Source organism: Eptesicus fuscus, chromosome 12, assembly GCF_027574615.1.
Source record: "Eptesicus fuscus isolate TK198812 chromosome 12, DD_ASM_mEF_20220401, whole genome shotgun sequence".
NCBI classification, from domain to species: domain Eukaryota; kingdom Metazoa; phylum Chordata; class Mammalia; order Chiroptera; family Vespertilionidae; genus Eptesicus; species Eptesicus fuscus.
In genome coordinates this window covers 43,907,355-43,920,594 of record NC_072484.1, presented here as the reverse complement: position 1 = coordinate 43,920,594, position 13,240 = coordinate 43,907,355, and the positions used below count along the sequence as shown (strand labels likewise).

At 39.8% G+C, this 13,240-nt stretch overlaps 1 protein-coding gene across 1 annotated transcript in view; it reads right to left on the bottom strand.

Moving 5' to 3' along the window:
* Positions 1 to 1,338: 1,338 nt before the first annotated feature.
* The window catches only part of ZCCHC2 (zinc finger CCHC-type containing 2), a 47,248-nt gene continuing 35,346 nt past the window's right edge, over positions 1,339 to 13,240 (bottom strand). Inside the window, exons 12-14 of the mRNA XM_054723641.1 lie at positions 10,008 to 10,136; positions 4,293 to 5,780; positions 1,339 to 3,389 (exon numbers count right to left, since the gene is read on the bottom strand). Coding sequence (XP_054579616.1) covers positions 3,322 to 3,389; positions 4,293 to 5,780; positions 10,008 to 10,136 — 1,685 coding nt within the window. The 3' untranslated portion in view covers positions 1,339 to 3,321. The remainder of the gene's footprint in view (positions 3,390 to 4,292; positions 5,781 to 10,007; positions 10,137 to 13,240) is intronic.

The following is a 13,240-nucleotide window of genomic DNA, read 5'->3' as shown; positions in this document are numbered from 1 at the left end:
CCCCGAAACCTGCCCGTACTGTTAGGCTCTGCACACTCACCTGCTCCTTGGAGCCCGACACAAATGCATGCAGGTCAGACTGTGTCCTCCCTTGCCAACCTTCCAGGCACTATCACTGTATCATCTTGGGAGAGTGTCCAGTGATGGACCGAGGGACCTGTCCACTACTGGTGTGAGTGCAAACCTTTTGGAAAGCGGTATGGCGCATCTTGCGATATACTATATATTTATACCATGCAACAGAATATTGTCAAGTTAGTAAAAATGGCTGAACTGCAGGAATGCAATGTCAGGACTGTAAAATCAGACAAGCTGAGGCAGTCACAGAACACCAGGGCACCCTATAAAACCCAACATATTTAAGGGAGGAGGATGTAACATGTGGGAAGTGTAAAATTTATAGTAGTGGTTATCTTCTGCAGTGGGGAAAGGAGGAGGAAGGGATGGGACACAGGTAACACTGTAGGACAGCCGTCGCCAACCGGTGGTCCGCGGACCACTGTTGGTCCGAGAGGTCCGAAAAGTTGGCGACCGCTGGTTTAAGAAAACCTTTGGAGCAGTGGTTGCCAACTGGTGGTCCGTAAGGTCCGAAAGGTTGGTGACCGCTGCTGTAGGAGACCTGCGTGCTAACTTAAGAGGTAGTTCCTAACGTCATAGGTTACTCCTAGGTACACACTTACTGGCTACAGGGCAAAGTTGGTGCACTGTAAGCCATCAAACCCCTGCCCACTGGGGACAGAGGGGACTTACGTGAGATGGCTCCAGACAAGCATATCCTGAGGAACAACCTGAGGAGCCTGGGCCGAGTGACATTAGTCATTGCAAGGGGACATGAATGATCTACAGATGCTTGGAGAGTGCCTCCCCATAATACCTTACAAATTACTGAGTGTATAAAAACAGACTTGAGACTGGATTAAAGAAGACATGACCAATGAAATAGATATTCAGTGCTGTACCATGAGAGCTGCCAGGAAAACAAAATCAAATTAGTAAATTTGAGAAATCAAATTAAGTCCTCTACACTCTCAGTGAGAAGGCCTGAGCCAGAGGCACAGCTCCAGGGTGACAAGGACCTGTCCTGGCCACCACATAGCACGCAGTGCATGCTCAGCACAGAAGCGCAGTCCCTTCCTTTAGTGGCCACACAGGCAAACTACAGAACCAGGCTGCTTGGGGGATGCTGAAGAAAGTCCGGGTGGTAAATAACTTTGGGATTCACTGCCCTCATTGCAGGGAAATAGTGGGTTGATTCTTTAAAAAGAAAAAAATTATGATGTATGACGTTCTCCTATCTTTCACTTTTACAAAATTTGTAATAAAGCACAATTCTTAAGCTGCTTTTCATTTTTTATTGCTGTTAATTCAAGGAAAAAAGGTTGCATAAAATCCAATCTGTTCTAGAAATATAAGTGGCCTTTCCAGTACATAACATTTCAAATATCAAAGTATATGGTAAACATACAAATAAGGAGAAGGCAACACACCTCCTATGTACAGTACAGTATTTTAAATCATAAAATAAGCTCCATAAAGTACACCTGGCAAGTGATTCACAACGCGGTCCATACGTGGCTTATCAAAACTCTCACTTGAACAACTCAACTGTAGCTTAACAATTAATTTAATAATGTGGTCCAAAAATACCCGGATCAAATAAAATATAATTAATCAAAATAATTTCCTTTACTCAAACTTTTTCTTCTTTTTAAATTAAAGCTTTCATCTACCCCTTCACACCCGTCCCTCCCCCTTTAACCCCACCCCTGAAAGAAAATTTCAAAATGTACATTGGTGCTATAAATAGGAACGCTATCTAGGAAGCATTGGATGAAGCTCCTTTTTCTTCAAGTTTTTCCTCTTGTCTAGCAATCTGTTAGGCTTCTGAACCAAGACCAGGTTCCTTGCTGTGCACCAACGTTGCCTCGCACAACAAAAACCTTTTGTGTCTGCTCTGTCCTGAGGGACAGGAACAGACCCAAACCCCTTACCCCATGACCATACAGCGGCAGGTGCACATTGCATTGAATGCAGCAGTCCACAAACACACCCAATCTCCCAGATAACCTCAGTGCACTTTAGGAAATCAAAAATTACCTGGAAGCAGTTTAGTACAGAGATTGGCTTTTAAAAAAACCTTTTTTTTTTTTTTTTTTTTTACAACAGCAGCATTAAACTTAGTGACATGACACTGACATGATTAATACCATCTTAACACACTCGGAATTCAGTCTTTCACATTATAATCAAGCACAGTGGTAAACTCGTATAAAAGTGACTTTGCTACGAGAGACAGATTAGGAACAAATACCTGACTTTTGCAGAAATGCAGAGCTTGTTCAGACTGCAATAAACCACACACATTTCAACACAACATAACACTGTAACAGTTGGTGTAGGAAAAGAAGAGATCTTCACTCAGGTAGTGTCTCAAGAGGACACAATGGTAGACTACAAGTAAAATAGGCTGTTGACTGCCATTGCCAACACAAACACAGAGAACAGCATTCACACCAGTTTGTTCACTTTATGTCTCTCTGAGCAACAGGCTACAAAAGTATGATGAAGTAAAAAGTTGTTTGTTTGTAAGAAAAAGCTCTTTGTCCACTTCATACATCATATTTTTTCAGTTTCATATGGTTTCATTTCTTCCACTTAATTTTTATTTGGAAAACAAGCGCTGCATATATGTATTTATGTGGTGCTGTTTATTACAAGTATATTCCCTATTTGGGGAATTTGATTTCTCCCTTATGATGAAGGTGAAACAATTTACCCTCAATTCATGTGTAGAGCAGTTTACAGAAGTGTGGGCCAATGCACCGGCCGCCCCATGCAGCGTGCCACTGGAACGCAGGGGTGGTGGGGAGAAAGATGTACTTTAGGATGAAAGTGAGAAAAGCTGGGGAAGAAGCAAAGTATCTTTTTTTCAAAACCATATGACTGTCACTAGTGTAAAAAAAAAAAAAAAGGTCAGATACACAGTTTTAGAAATTCAGTAAACATTACACACAGCAAGGATTCAGTGTAAAGAAAAAAACCACGCATCCATTTTCCTTTTGATAGTTTGTTTGGATGTTTAACATGAATCATACAGATAAGCCTGTTGTTGAACCAGGAGACCAGAGGCTCAAAAGCAATGCATTCTTTTTTTGTTTTGGACATCAGTACAGGAGAAATGAAAAACCCCAACTGCGTAGACATCTCGGAAATGTATAGACAAAAGAACACGAACAAAATACCTTTCCTTTCCTCCCCTCCGCACCCCACCATGACTCCCCACACTTCAGTGTGTTAGGTAGTAGGCAAGCTTTACTCGGTTCAGTCTGCAGAGTCCAACGTGTCATTAGAAGGGGGGAGGGGAGGTGCGTATCTCAGTCTGTAAGTGCCTAAAACGGGAAAGAGAACTGCTAAGTCACTGCTCACAACGCAACACATCACAACCACTACAAGCTATCAAACGGGCATGCTCGGCAGAAGGCATCTTCTGCACTACCACGATTCCAAAATGGTAAATAAAATGACTTTCTAAAAGTAATAAAAGTTCGTGCTCTAAGTTCTACCTAAAGCTATCAAACTTCAGCTTCCTTTAAAAATGCCAAGTATATACTCCCAATTCAAGACTCTATTACTGGGTGATGTCTGGCAAAATGACAAAAGCCAAATGCAAGTGATAGGTTTGAGGTGTATATGGAATTTGCATCTTACTCGTACTTATTTAAGAACATTTTCTTAGTTTTTTGGTGGTAATAATATTCAATTTAGTTCAAATTCCCTTATTCCCAAACCAGTGCTTAAAATATTTTGTTCCTTAAAATGCAATAGCATTTTATTTAAAACACCTACTGGGCAGGAAAAGAGCATGGGCAATACACTGAGCACGGGCCGGCTAGCTATGCAGCTATACTAAAATAACAACTAAAAATCTTACATGGCAGATGACTCTATTTTGTCCTAGTTTTTTAATATTTAAAAATTTGCTTACTTTATGAAAGAGGATTGTAGCTTTAAAAAAAGTGCTGCAAACCAGAGATTTGACATTCCATAGGCAAATTCCCGTTATATTCTTTAAAAAGTGCCTTTCTGGTTTCTTCCTTGTTTGGGAACTGAACTGCTCTGAAATTCCTGGTGCTGTATGACCTGGGTCTACACTAGGCTCTGCTGTCTGCACTTTACGACTCGTCACATCCGTAAACACACACACAATGACTTTCAACAGGATCCCCGTGACCAGTAAGGTGGGGAGACACGGGCACACTAAAAGCAAGTCCTCTGGGAGCTCTCATGATTACCTTGTTGACTGGCCTCCATGGACGACTGCTTACACTCCTGTGCAAAGTGTCCGCTTACACCACAGTTGTAACATGAAACACTCCCATTCTTCTTGGGCCCTGAACCACTCGTGTTGGCAACTACACTGGGTGCTGCATATACGGGATAGTATCTCCCAAATCCTGCCACCTGCTGCAGGCCATAGCTGGCTTGGTTCCCCATGACGGGGTCATGCACCAGTCCGTTTGCATATGGTGTCGGAGGCAGAAAGAAAGGAAGTTGGTTTCCATTGCTCTGATGTGCTTGGTTGAGGTAGCTGCCATTGCAGAGGGATGGCAGAGGGAAGAATGGGAGTCGGTACACAGGTCCTGGCATTGGGTTAGTAGGGTAATAGTAACTATTTATCTGAAGGTTTCCATTGGTCCCACAGCTGCACCTTCGCCCACAAGAACCACAAGGACCTGAGCCCACGGGCTGTGGCGGCAACACCGTCCCATTAGCGTTCGTGTTTCCCACAGCACTGATGTAAGAGGTGCTGTCGCTCTGTGCAGTACTGTGTGTCAGAGCAGGGCTCGGGCTGGGGGCGGGGCCTGGGGTGTGGGTAGGAACCGCAGGAGGGACTGCAGACGGGGCCTGACTCAGGCCGGCTCCCGCGGACTGGGTGGAGGTGGAGGCCGTGCTGAGCACACTGGAATGCTGGCTGGGTAGCACACTGGCAGCGAGGGGAGAGCCCGGGAGGGAGTAGGGAGCTGGTGGCTGTGCAGCGGAGAGACCAGCTGCTGAGAGAACTACCTTCACGTTGGCAGGCTGAGGGACTGTCCCTGTGTTTCCCTCAATTTGAGGCACCATTTGATTGAGTCCTACCACTTGGGATGCAGATTTGGTGATGGGGTCCGTGGCAGCACCAAGAGATCCTGGGAAACTGCCCGGGTTATGGACAGGAATGAAGGCCGTGTGTGGTGATCCGATGCTCAGGCTCCCAGCTGGCTGCTGAGGCACATTCAGCGGGCAGCTCTCGGAAGATCCCTGCGGCAGCTTCAGCCTCTGAATCGTTAGGTGCAAAGCAGGAGTGCTGCCATGAGGAAGGAACGCTGAGGGAAGAGGCAGAGGGGAAGCCAGCAGTTCCAGGTGCTTTTCTGATTCGCCAGCAGCAGCTGCCGGTCCTAATAGCCCAACAGGGGTCGCACTGGTGGACTCCCTAATTGCAGAAATAGCAACAGGACTCGGAACAAGCATGCCTATTGTTTTGCCGTCAGCAGATTTGGGGGGAGGAACGACAACTTCAGACTTCTGGGCAACGTGGTGCATGACACAGTGTAAAGTTGGCATAAAAGAAATATGCTGATACTTGGGCGAGTTTAAGGGATCGTCTAGAAGGCTTCCGTGGTCGTTTCCTAAGGAAGCCATTTCCACAGGTGGCTGGACAGGAGCAGCCTGGTTGACAGAGCTGTAAGTTGTAAACCTGGTTGCCAATGGATTCCCAGAATCGTCAGAATTGCTGTCTGTGTCTGAGGGAAACAAATAGAAATACATGTTAACACAATGTTAACGCCCATCTCTCTTGCTGGAAACAAATTTTCAGTCCACCTAAAATGAACTTTGAAGTTTGGAACTGGAGGAAACGTGTCCCCTAAGCTTCCTAACAGCCAAACTCACCCTCTTTTAATTTTTGGCTTTCTCCAGACTTTATTTTAAAAATATAGAGATTAAAAAAAAAATAGAGATTCTGGAAAATGTGGAGACAACAGAAAGATCAGTGGCTGCCAGGGGTGGAAGGTGGGGGAGAGATGACTAGGAGGAACACGGATTTTTAGGCAGTGAAACACTCTGTGATATTGTAATGACAGACCATGTCATTAATCATTTATCCAAAGCCATTGAAAGTATGCCATCAAGAGTGAACTCTCAGCCCTGGCCGGTGTGGCTCAGTGGATAGAGCATCAGCCCGAACACTGGAGAGTCATGGGCTCAATCCCCTGTCCTGGTGGGCGAGTGTGTGGGAGGCAAACAATCAATGTGTTCCTCTCACATCAATGTTTCTCCCCTCCCTTCCTCTCTCTCTTAAAAAAACAAAACAAAACAAAACAAAAAACAAAAACGGAAAAAATATCCTCTGTTGAGGATTAACAACAACAACAACAAAAAGTGAACTCGCAGGTAAACTATGGACTTTGGGTGATAACGTTGTTCAATGTAGGTTCATTCTTGGTAAAAATAAACAAACTATTCTAGTGAGTTATGTTGAAAATGGGGGAGGTTATTCATGTGTGGGAGGAACGGGGTAGATGGGAAATCTCTGTACTTTCCTCTCAATTTTATTGTAAATCTAAAACTGCTCTACAAAAATAATGTCTTTAATAATAAGAAAAAATCAACGGATAAAGTAACAAAAGGTTAATTGGAGGCTGAATGACGCACAGTGTAAAATACAGAGATTTATTTAATATCACCTTATTACTGAGAAAAGGATTAGATATTTTTAACTTTAATCAATTTTAGGCAATTCACCTGATTTATATTCTGTACCGCCAAACCCATAGTCTTCCTATCTGTCTCACATAAATAATACCACTTAAAGGGGCCGAATTAAGACTGCATTTAACTCAAATATCTAGAGATCGGGAATATAAGTTTTTTTCAGAATGCAATACATATTCTTACTTTTATATATTTCAGTGGGGTAAAGAAAATTTAAAGCTTTTATTAGAGTCATAAAACAAATGTGCTAGAACACAGGAAGCAGGGCAGGCACGAGAGCACTGCCTCTTCCTGGGAGCAAACGACATAGGGCAGAGGCAAAATTAAACTGCACTGGTTTTTATTACTGTATCATACTTATGCTTGCATACAGAAATAACTTCAATCCAGACTTCTCCTGGATTTCCTGACTTTTGGTATAAAGAGGGCAAAACATAAAATCTAATTCACAATGTTTAAATATCATAAAGCCAGATACTGCAATAATATGTACAGAGACCATGCAATTAACACCTCTCTGCTAATATACTTAAATGTTTATATTTATTAAGACCAAAACTAGTTATATTGAGCTAAGATGTTAAAGATGTTTTTAAACAATACACTAAAAACAAATCATTCAAGTCTTCCTGGAAAATGGTTAAACAGAACCTACTCAGTGACAGAACATCACGGTGTTGTTAATTCAACTATTATAATTTACATCAGAGGGAAGAGATTCAATTTATGAGTAAATGGTTCTAGCATAAACTCCCCTTAATAACTGAAGTGTTTATTGCTAAACTTTACAAAACAAAATGTGTCCAAAAATTAGTAACTTATTTAGGGCATTATATCTATATCTGTACCTCATTATGAGTACAGAGTTAAACATTTAAGTCCAAAAAAAAAAAAAAAAAAAAGGCTGTAACATTTTTCAGATGGTCAATTAAATTTCTATATAAACTGTTTGTTGTTTTTTTTCAAATTATAAGAGAAAGTTTATTTAGGAAATTACAGAGGTAGTAGAAGTGAGCCAGCTGGGCTGTGTAGGCTCAGGAAACAAGTTACAGAAGCAAAAGGAGGATGGTGCTTGGATGCTTGGAGCTTAGGAGAGGGCAAGGCAAAGGTGATGTGCCTGGGGAAGAAGTGGAGGACTGAAAGGCCTGGGCATGCTCCCAAGAGAAGAGCCCATCTAAATCTTAGGCCACAGCAAATGGACCCGTGATTTTAAGTGGTCCTAAAATGATTTCCTGGGCATTGTAAGGGCTAGCTATAGAGAGATAGGTCTCATCCTTTTTTGTGTGTTGACTTTAAAAAGTACAAAGTCTCAAAACAATACCCCATTAGAAACAATAAGAACAACAAAGCCACATGCTTTTCAAAGAAACCTTTTCATGCCCTTAAAATCAAAGCTTTTTAAAAAATAAATCATAGTGGATATTCACCCCCTTCGGGTTTAGAGAGTCCCATAAGTTTTCATTTAGAGAAGGCTCATTTAGTCACTGATAACTGAGCCTATCCAAAAAAGGGCAAGTTCCTCTATACAAGCCACCAACTCACCCTAAAAATGACAAAAAAGGGATGATGTAAAGTAACACAAGGATACAGATGTACTCGCAGATCAGAAATGCAGTATTGCTGTAGACTGTTGGAATTGGGGGTAGAGTCACTGCATGCGACACTTGGTATGACTTGAATTGCAAAATAAAGAGTAGCTAAATGTGTGCGAGACAGCAGCACAATTGCCACAGTTTCTTAGACAAGACCTGACACTGTAACACAGAAGCTCGGGCCTCAGCTGTGGCCTGCCCAGGAGAAGCCACATGTGGTTTAAATGCTGTGTTCCAAGGATCTCCAGAGATCTCGAAGTGACCAGGAGAAATAATTTACTACTGCCCACCAGCACAGGAAACCTGATAACCAAGATGTCACCAATCAGATATCATCACCATGTGTAAAAAATGACATCCTCATTCAAATTATACATTTTTGAGATCTCACTTCTAGAGCAGAGTAGGGACTTCTGATACTCCACTCCTTAAAAGCAACAAGAATGCTGGAAAAAACTGTCAAAATCAAATTTTTCAGAACTCTGGATATTAACGACTTGCAGCAGTCTGAGGAGTATTTATTCAAGAAAAACAGCTGAATCTCAAGAACTGTGGCATTTTACCTGGCCTAATTCCATCTCACTTTCTCCAGCTCTGAAGTAGCTTTGTAACTATCAGTCTTACAACTACAGTAGTTATGAAAACCAGCAGCCTAGCAGCCACAAGCAGCATGGGTTTGGACCTCTCTAAAAGCCAGGCCCAAAGGAATGTCACTATCTGACTGTTTCAGTTCACTCTATGTTAACATCCCTTTACTTACAGGGCATTGGTCACAATCAATCAGCAGCAACTATTTAACAACTTGGCTGCCTGAGGCAGCATTACCAGTTAGGGCTAACAAAAGGAAAAACTTAAGAAGAAACACTGGAGAATGAGATGTCCATAGGGAGCTTTGAAAAGCTTCTGATATATTCTTAGGAATCTAGAAGGTCACACTCATTGTCTAGGGCTGTATGCTTGCCCAGGAAATACCTAAGAAGGCTTTCACTTTTGGCTGTATTTGAGCCTCTGTTTAAGGAGGAATTAAAGATATAATACTTTCAAAAAACAAATACCAAAATGGCAGAGTGTAAATCATAACTTATCAATAATGACAGTAAATTTAAATAGATTAAGCACTTCAAATGACAAAGGTAGGCAGAATGGCTAAAAAATCATAACCCAATTATATGCTGTCTATTAGAGACACACTTTAGATTCAAAGACACAAATAGGTTTAAAGTAAAAGGATGGAAAAAGAGGTACCCTACAAACAATACCCAAAAGAGCTAAAGTGGCTATCTTACTATCAGATAAAAATGAAGAAAAAATTGTTATAGGGACAAAGGATATAATGATAAAAGCATCAATTCATCAGGAAGATATTAAAATTATAAATATATGTGCATCCAATAACATATAAGTTCTTAATCTTTCTACACTAACTGTACATTTTGTTATGACCATCTTCTTTCTTTTTTAATTTCATATGTAGTGAAATGTTAAAAAAAAAAAATCAACATTGCCAGGACCTGCTAAGTCAATGGTCCATACACTCTTTATACCAATTAAATTAAAAATCAATAACGATATTTATGAGAACATAAAATTACTTATGTATGACTGATTTTAAGAGACAACACGTATTACCCTCCACTACCCCCATGTTCACTCCAAAGAGCAAACCTCTGTCTTTTTCTTCTTCACTTTCAAAACTCTCTCTTCCATCATGTCGTGGGCTAGAGGGAGAACTGTAACTCTCTGAAGATGTTTCTCCACATGTGTCATGTCCAGATCCAATGTCCAAATTCGCATCTAAAAATAATAATTCTATTTTTAAAAATCATGTTAAGTAGTTAAATTAAATTCTGAATTGAACCAGTAGAAATAAGTTACATCTGTAATTTTTTGTTTTTGTTTCAGTTTTCCTACAATTACCTAAAAAGCTGGTATCTGACCTAGGTAAAAATTCACTATTAAATCACAATTTTAATTGAAAATAATTTATAAATACATTCTTAAAACAACAAAGGCAGAGGAAAATGTCAATATTATTGACTTTTAAAAAAATCAGAGTTAAGGTTCTTTGTAGGGTCTTGTCCAATAACAACAGCATACTGGGCCATTTTCGAAGTCTAGATATTTTAACTTCTCAGAACTTGTTGGACATTCATTCTTTAAAAGACCTCAAGAGTAGAACTGACTGCCAAAAATGCCCATTCACTTAAAATTACTATGCCTGAATATTCAAAAGGAGTAAAATCCTATCTAGTGGACTGAGTAGCTCTTTTGAGTTCTGCCTAGAAGCCAAGGTGACACAGAAGCAGTGTTGGGGGTGAAGTGCAAAACCTGTCATGATCAATTAGCTACATCTCTTTTGAGTACAGAGGCGAGATTATTGGTATACCTAGTATTGGACATCCCACTCTATCCCTAATTTAGGGTATTGTCCTATTCATTTCTGTAAATCCATAGTTTCTACCTTCCAACAGCATTCAACTTGCTTAGTGAATAGTTTAGTGCATAAATCCCCATAAGAGGGATTTCAGAGGGACCTTTTAGAACTATAGATGAGTGAATTATTTCCATGGCAACTTGGTAAAACAAATGAAAGGTAATAACTATTAGTCACTTGGACAAAATGTGTTAGAGAAAAGATATGGTTTGTGATGACCAAGTTAGTTGACTAAGCTGTGCCTTTTGAAGGGAGTAAATTTGCAGCAATTGTTAAAAGATGACCTAGCCTAGCCCAGCTACAATAGTGAATAAATACAGAATAACAAATAAAGTCATTAAATATTGCTAATTCCTTTTGAATAATAAAATGCCAAACTACCATGGGAAAACGGAACAAAATCTCATGAGGCTGTAAGTGGCTGAGGAGTTATTGGGCAAGTAATGATTTTACAGAAAAGTAACCTTGGAGTATACTTATCCTATAAAATAAAAGGCTAATATGCAAATCGACCTAACAGCAGAATGACCAGTCACTATGACGCACACTGACCACCAGGGGGCAGATGCTCAACACAGGAGCTGCCCCTGTTGGTCAGTATGCTCCCACCAGCGGAGCGCCACTCAGCCAGAAGCCGGGCTCACAGCTGTCGGGCGCAGCAGATGCAGGTGTACATCCCTCAAGGGGTCCCAGACTGCGAGAGGGCACAGGCCGGGCTGAAGGCCCCTCCCCCCGCTCAGTGCACAAATGTTGTGCACCAGGCCTCTAGTGTACAATAGGTTTTGAATTACCAGTCACGGTGTGACCAAGGGATGCACATCAACACCAATGGCCACCCAGAGACAAACTTATGTGCCATCATAATGGCCAAAACCTGGCATTAAATTGGACTAACAAAATTGAAACCTCTAAAACTGTGGCACATATGGAAATTCTGCATATAAATATTTCAACCAGCATATAACACAATTAACAATTTAAGGATTTAGAGAATCAAAAAGTCAACATGATAGTCTCAAACCAAAAATGACAGGCTAAAAAAGAAACCAGTGGGTCAGGTGAGCTGAGATTTGCTCACTAAAACTCAGACAGTGAAACTACAGAATGTGTGTGCGTGTGTGCTTTTAAAGCAGCTATTTCTCAAAATGACACAATTTTAAAAATTATTTTTAGATTATATAGCTAGTAAACATTCAAATCACCAAATTATCACATATTAATTTGTAGTTTTCAAATAACTAAATACATAAATCTAAATCTACACTAAACATAATTTTCTCTTTTTTATCATCTCAAAGGTACTTAGGAATTGTGTAGTCTTTGGAATTTTTATGAGAAATTATATGTGATATCCTAGAATCAGAAGGTGTGAAGGTGAGGATATGCCAAAGGATATTCCACAAATTGCCCTTATAAATAGAGATATAAATTTCTTTATTTGTTATGATGTCTCACATGGTAAAATATCATGCAAGAAGACAAAAAGCAAAAACTTACATTAGCCACTATTCTAACAATAAAAATCCTGGTTATTAGTATATATGAACAAACAGAAATTACACTTAACTGTTTACGTACATCAGACCACAATTAAAGAAAGTCGGAGACATTTAAATCATTAAAGCCTTTTAAAAGAAATTGAGAAGTCAACCATCTCATTCTCCCCAAGCTTTTTGGTGCCACAATCAGCAACAGAAGAGCGGGGTGGAAAAAACACGGGTGATACACTGGAACAGAGTTCTTAATAGTGTAGACAAGGTAAATCATACATCTCTTCAGCATGAAGTTTTAAAGCAAAAACACTGTAAAGAATACTGATGATGACCAGCACTGAGAGCTTTTGGAGAGGCAGCAACATGGAGGGGGACTGAGAGGGGTTATTTTGTTCCTTTTTGTACCTTTAGAATTTTAAACTACATGAATGTATTATTACTCAAAATAGAAGTTAAAATTTTAAATTAAAAACAAATAATACTTATCTTAAACTAGAGTGAATTATTTAAAGATCTGAACAACATACAAATCAGAAGTACCCAATATTTTCAGTTTCAATCTAGTATCCACATTTTATGATATGCATGATTGTTCCATAAAAAAAGAAATCAAAATATATCGTGAGTTTAATGAATGCTTTAGGTAATTCCTTGATACCTTAATATTTTAAGGAGAAATAACAGAGTTTTTCATAAGTTGGAGACAGCAAACATCTGAGCTACACATTTGACATCAATGAGACAAGTTGTACAAAGTATATTTTATTTATAATTATGCTTTATAACTGTAAGTATATATGAATCAGTGACATGTATATACAAGATAAAACAGACAGAATAAGGTTTATCTTAAACATCCTGAAGTTGTACTTTTATAATATTTGAAAACAGAGAAAGAAATTAGAACTTGAGATATTATTAAAAAGTTCTTAATAAACTTTATAGCATATGTGTTTTTTTAACTTAGACTA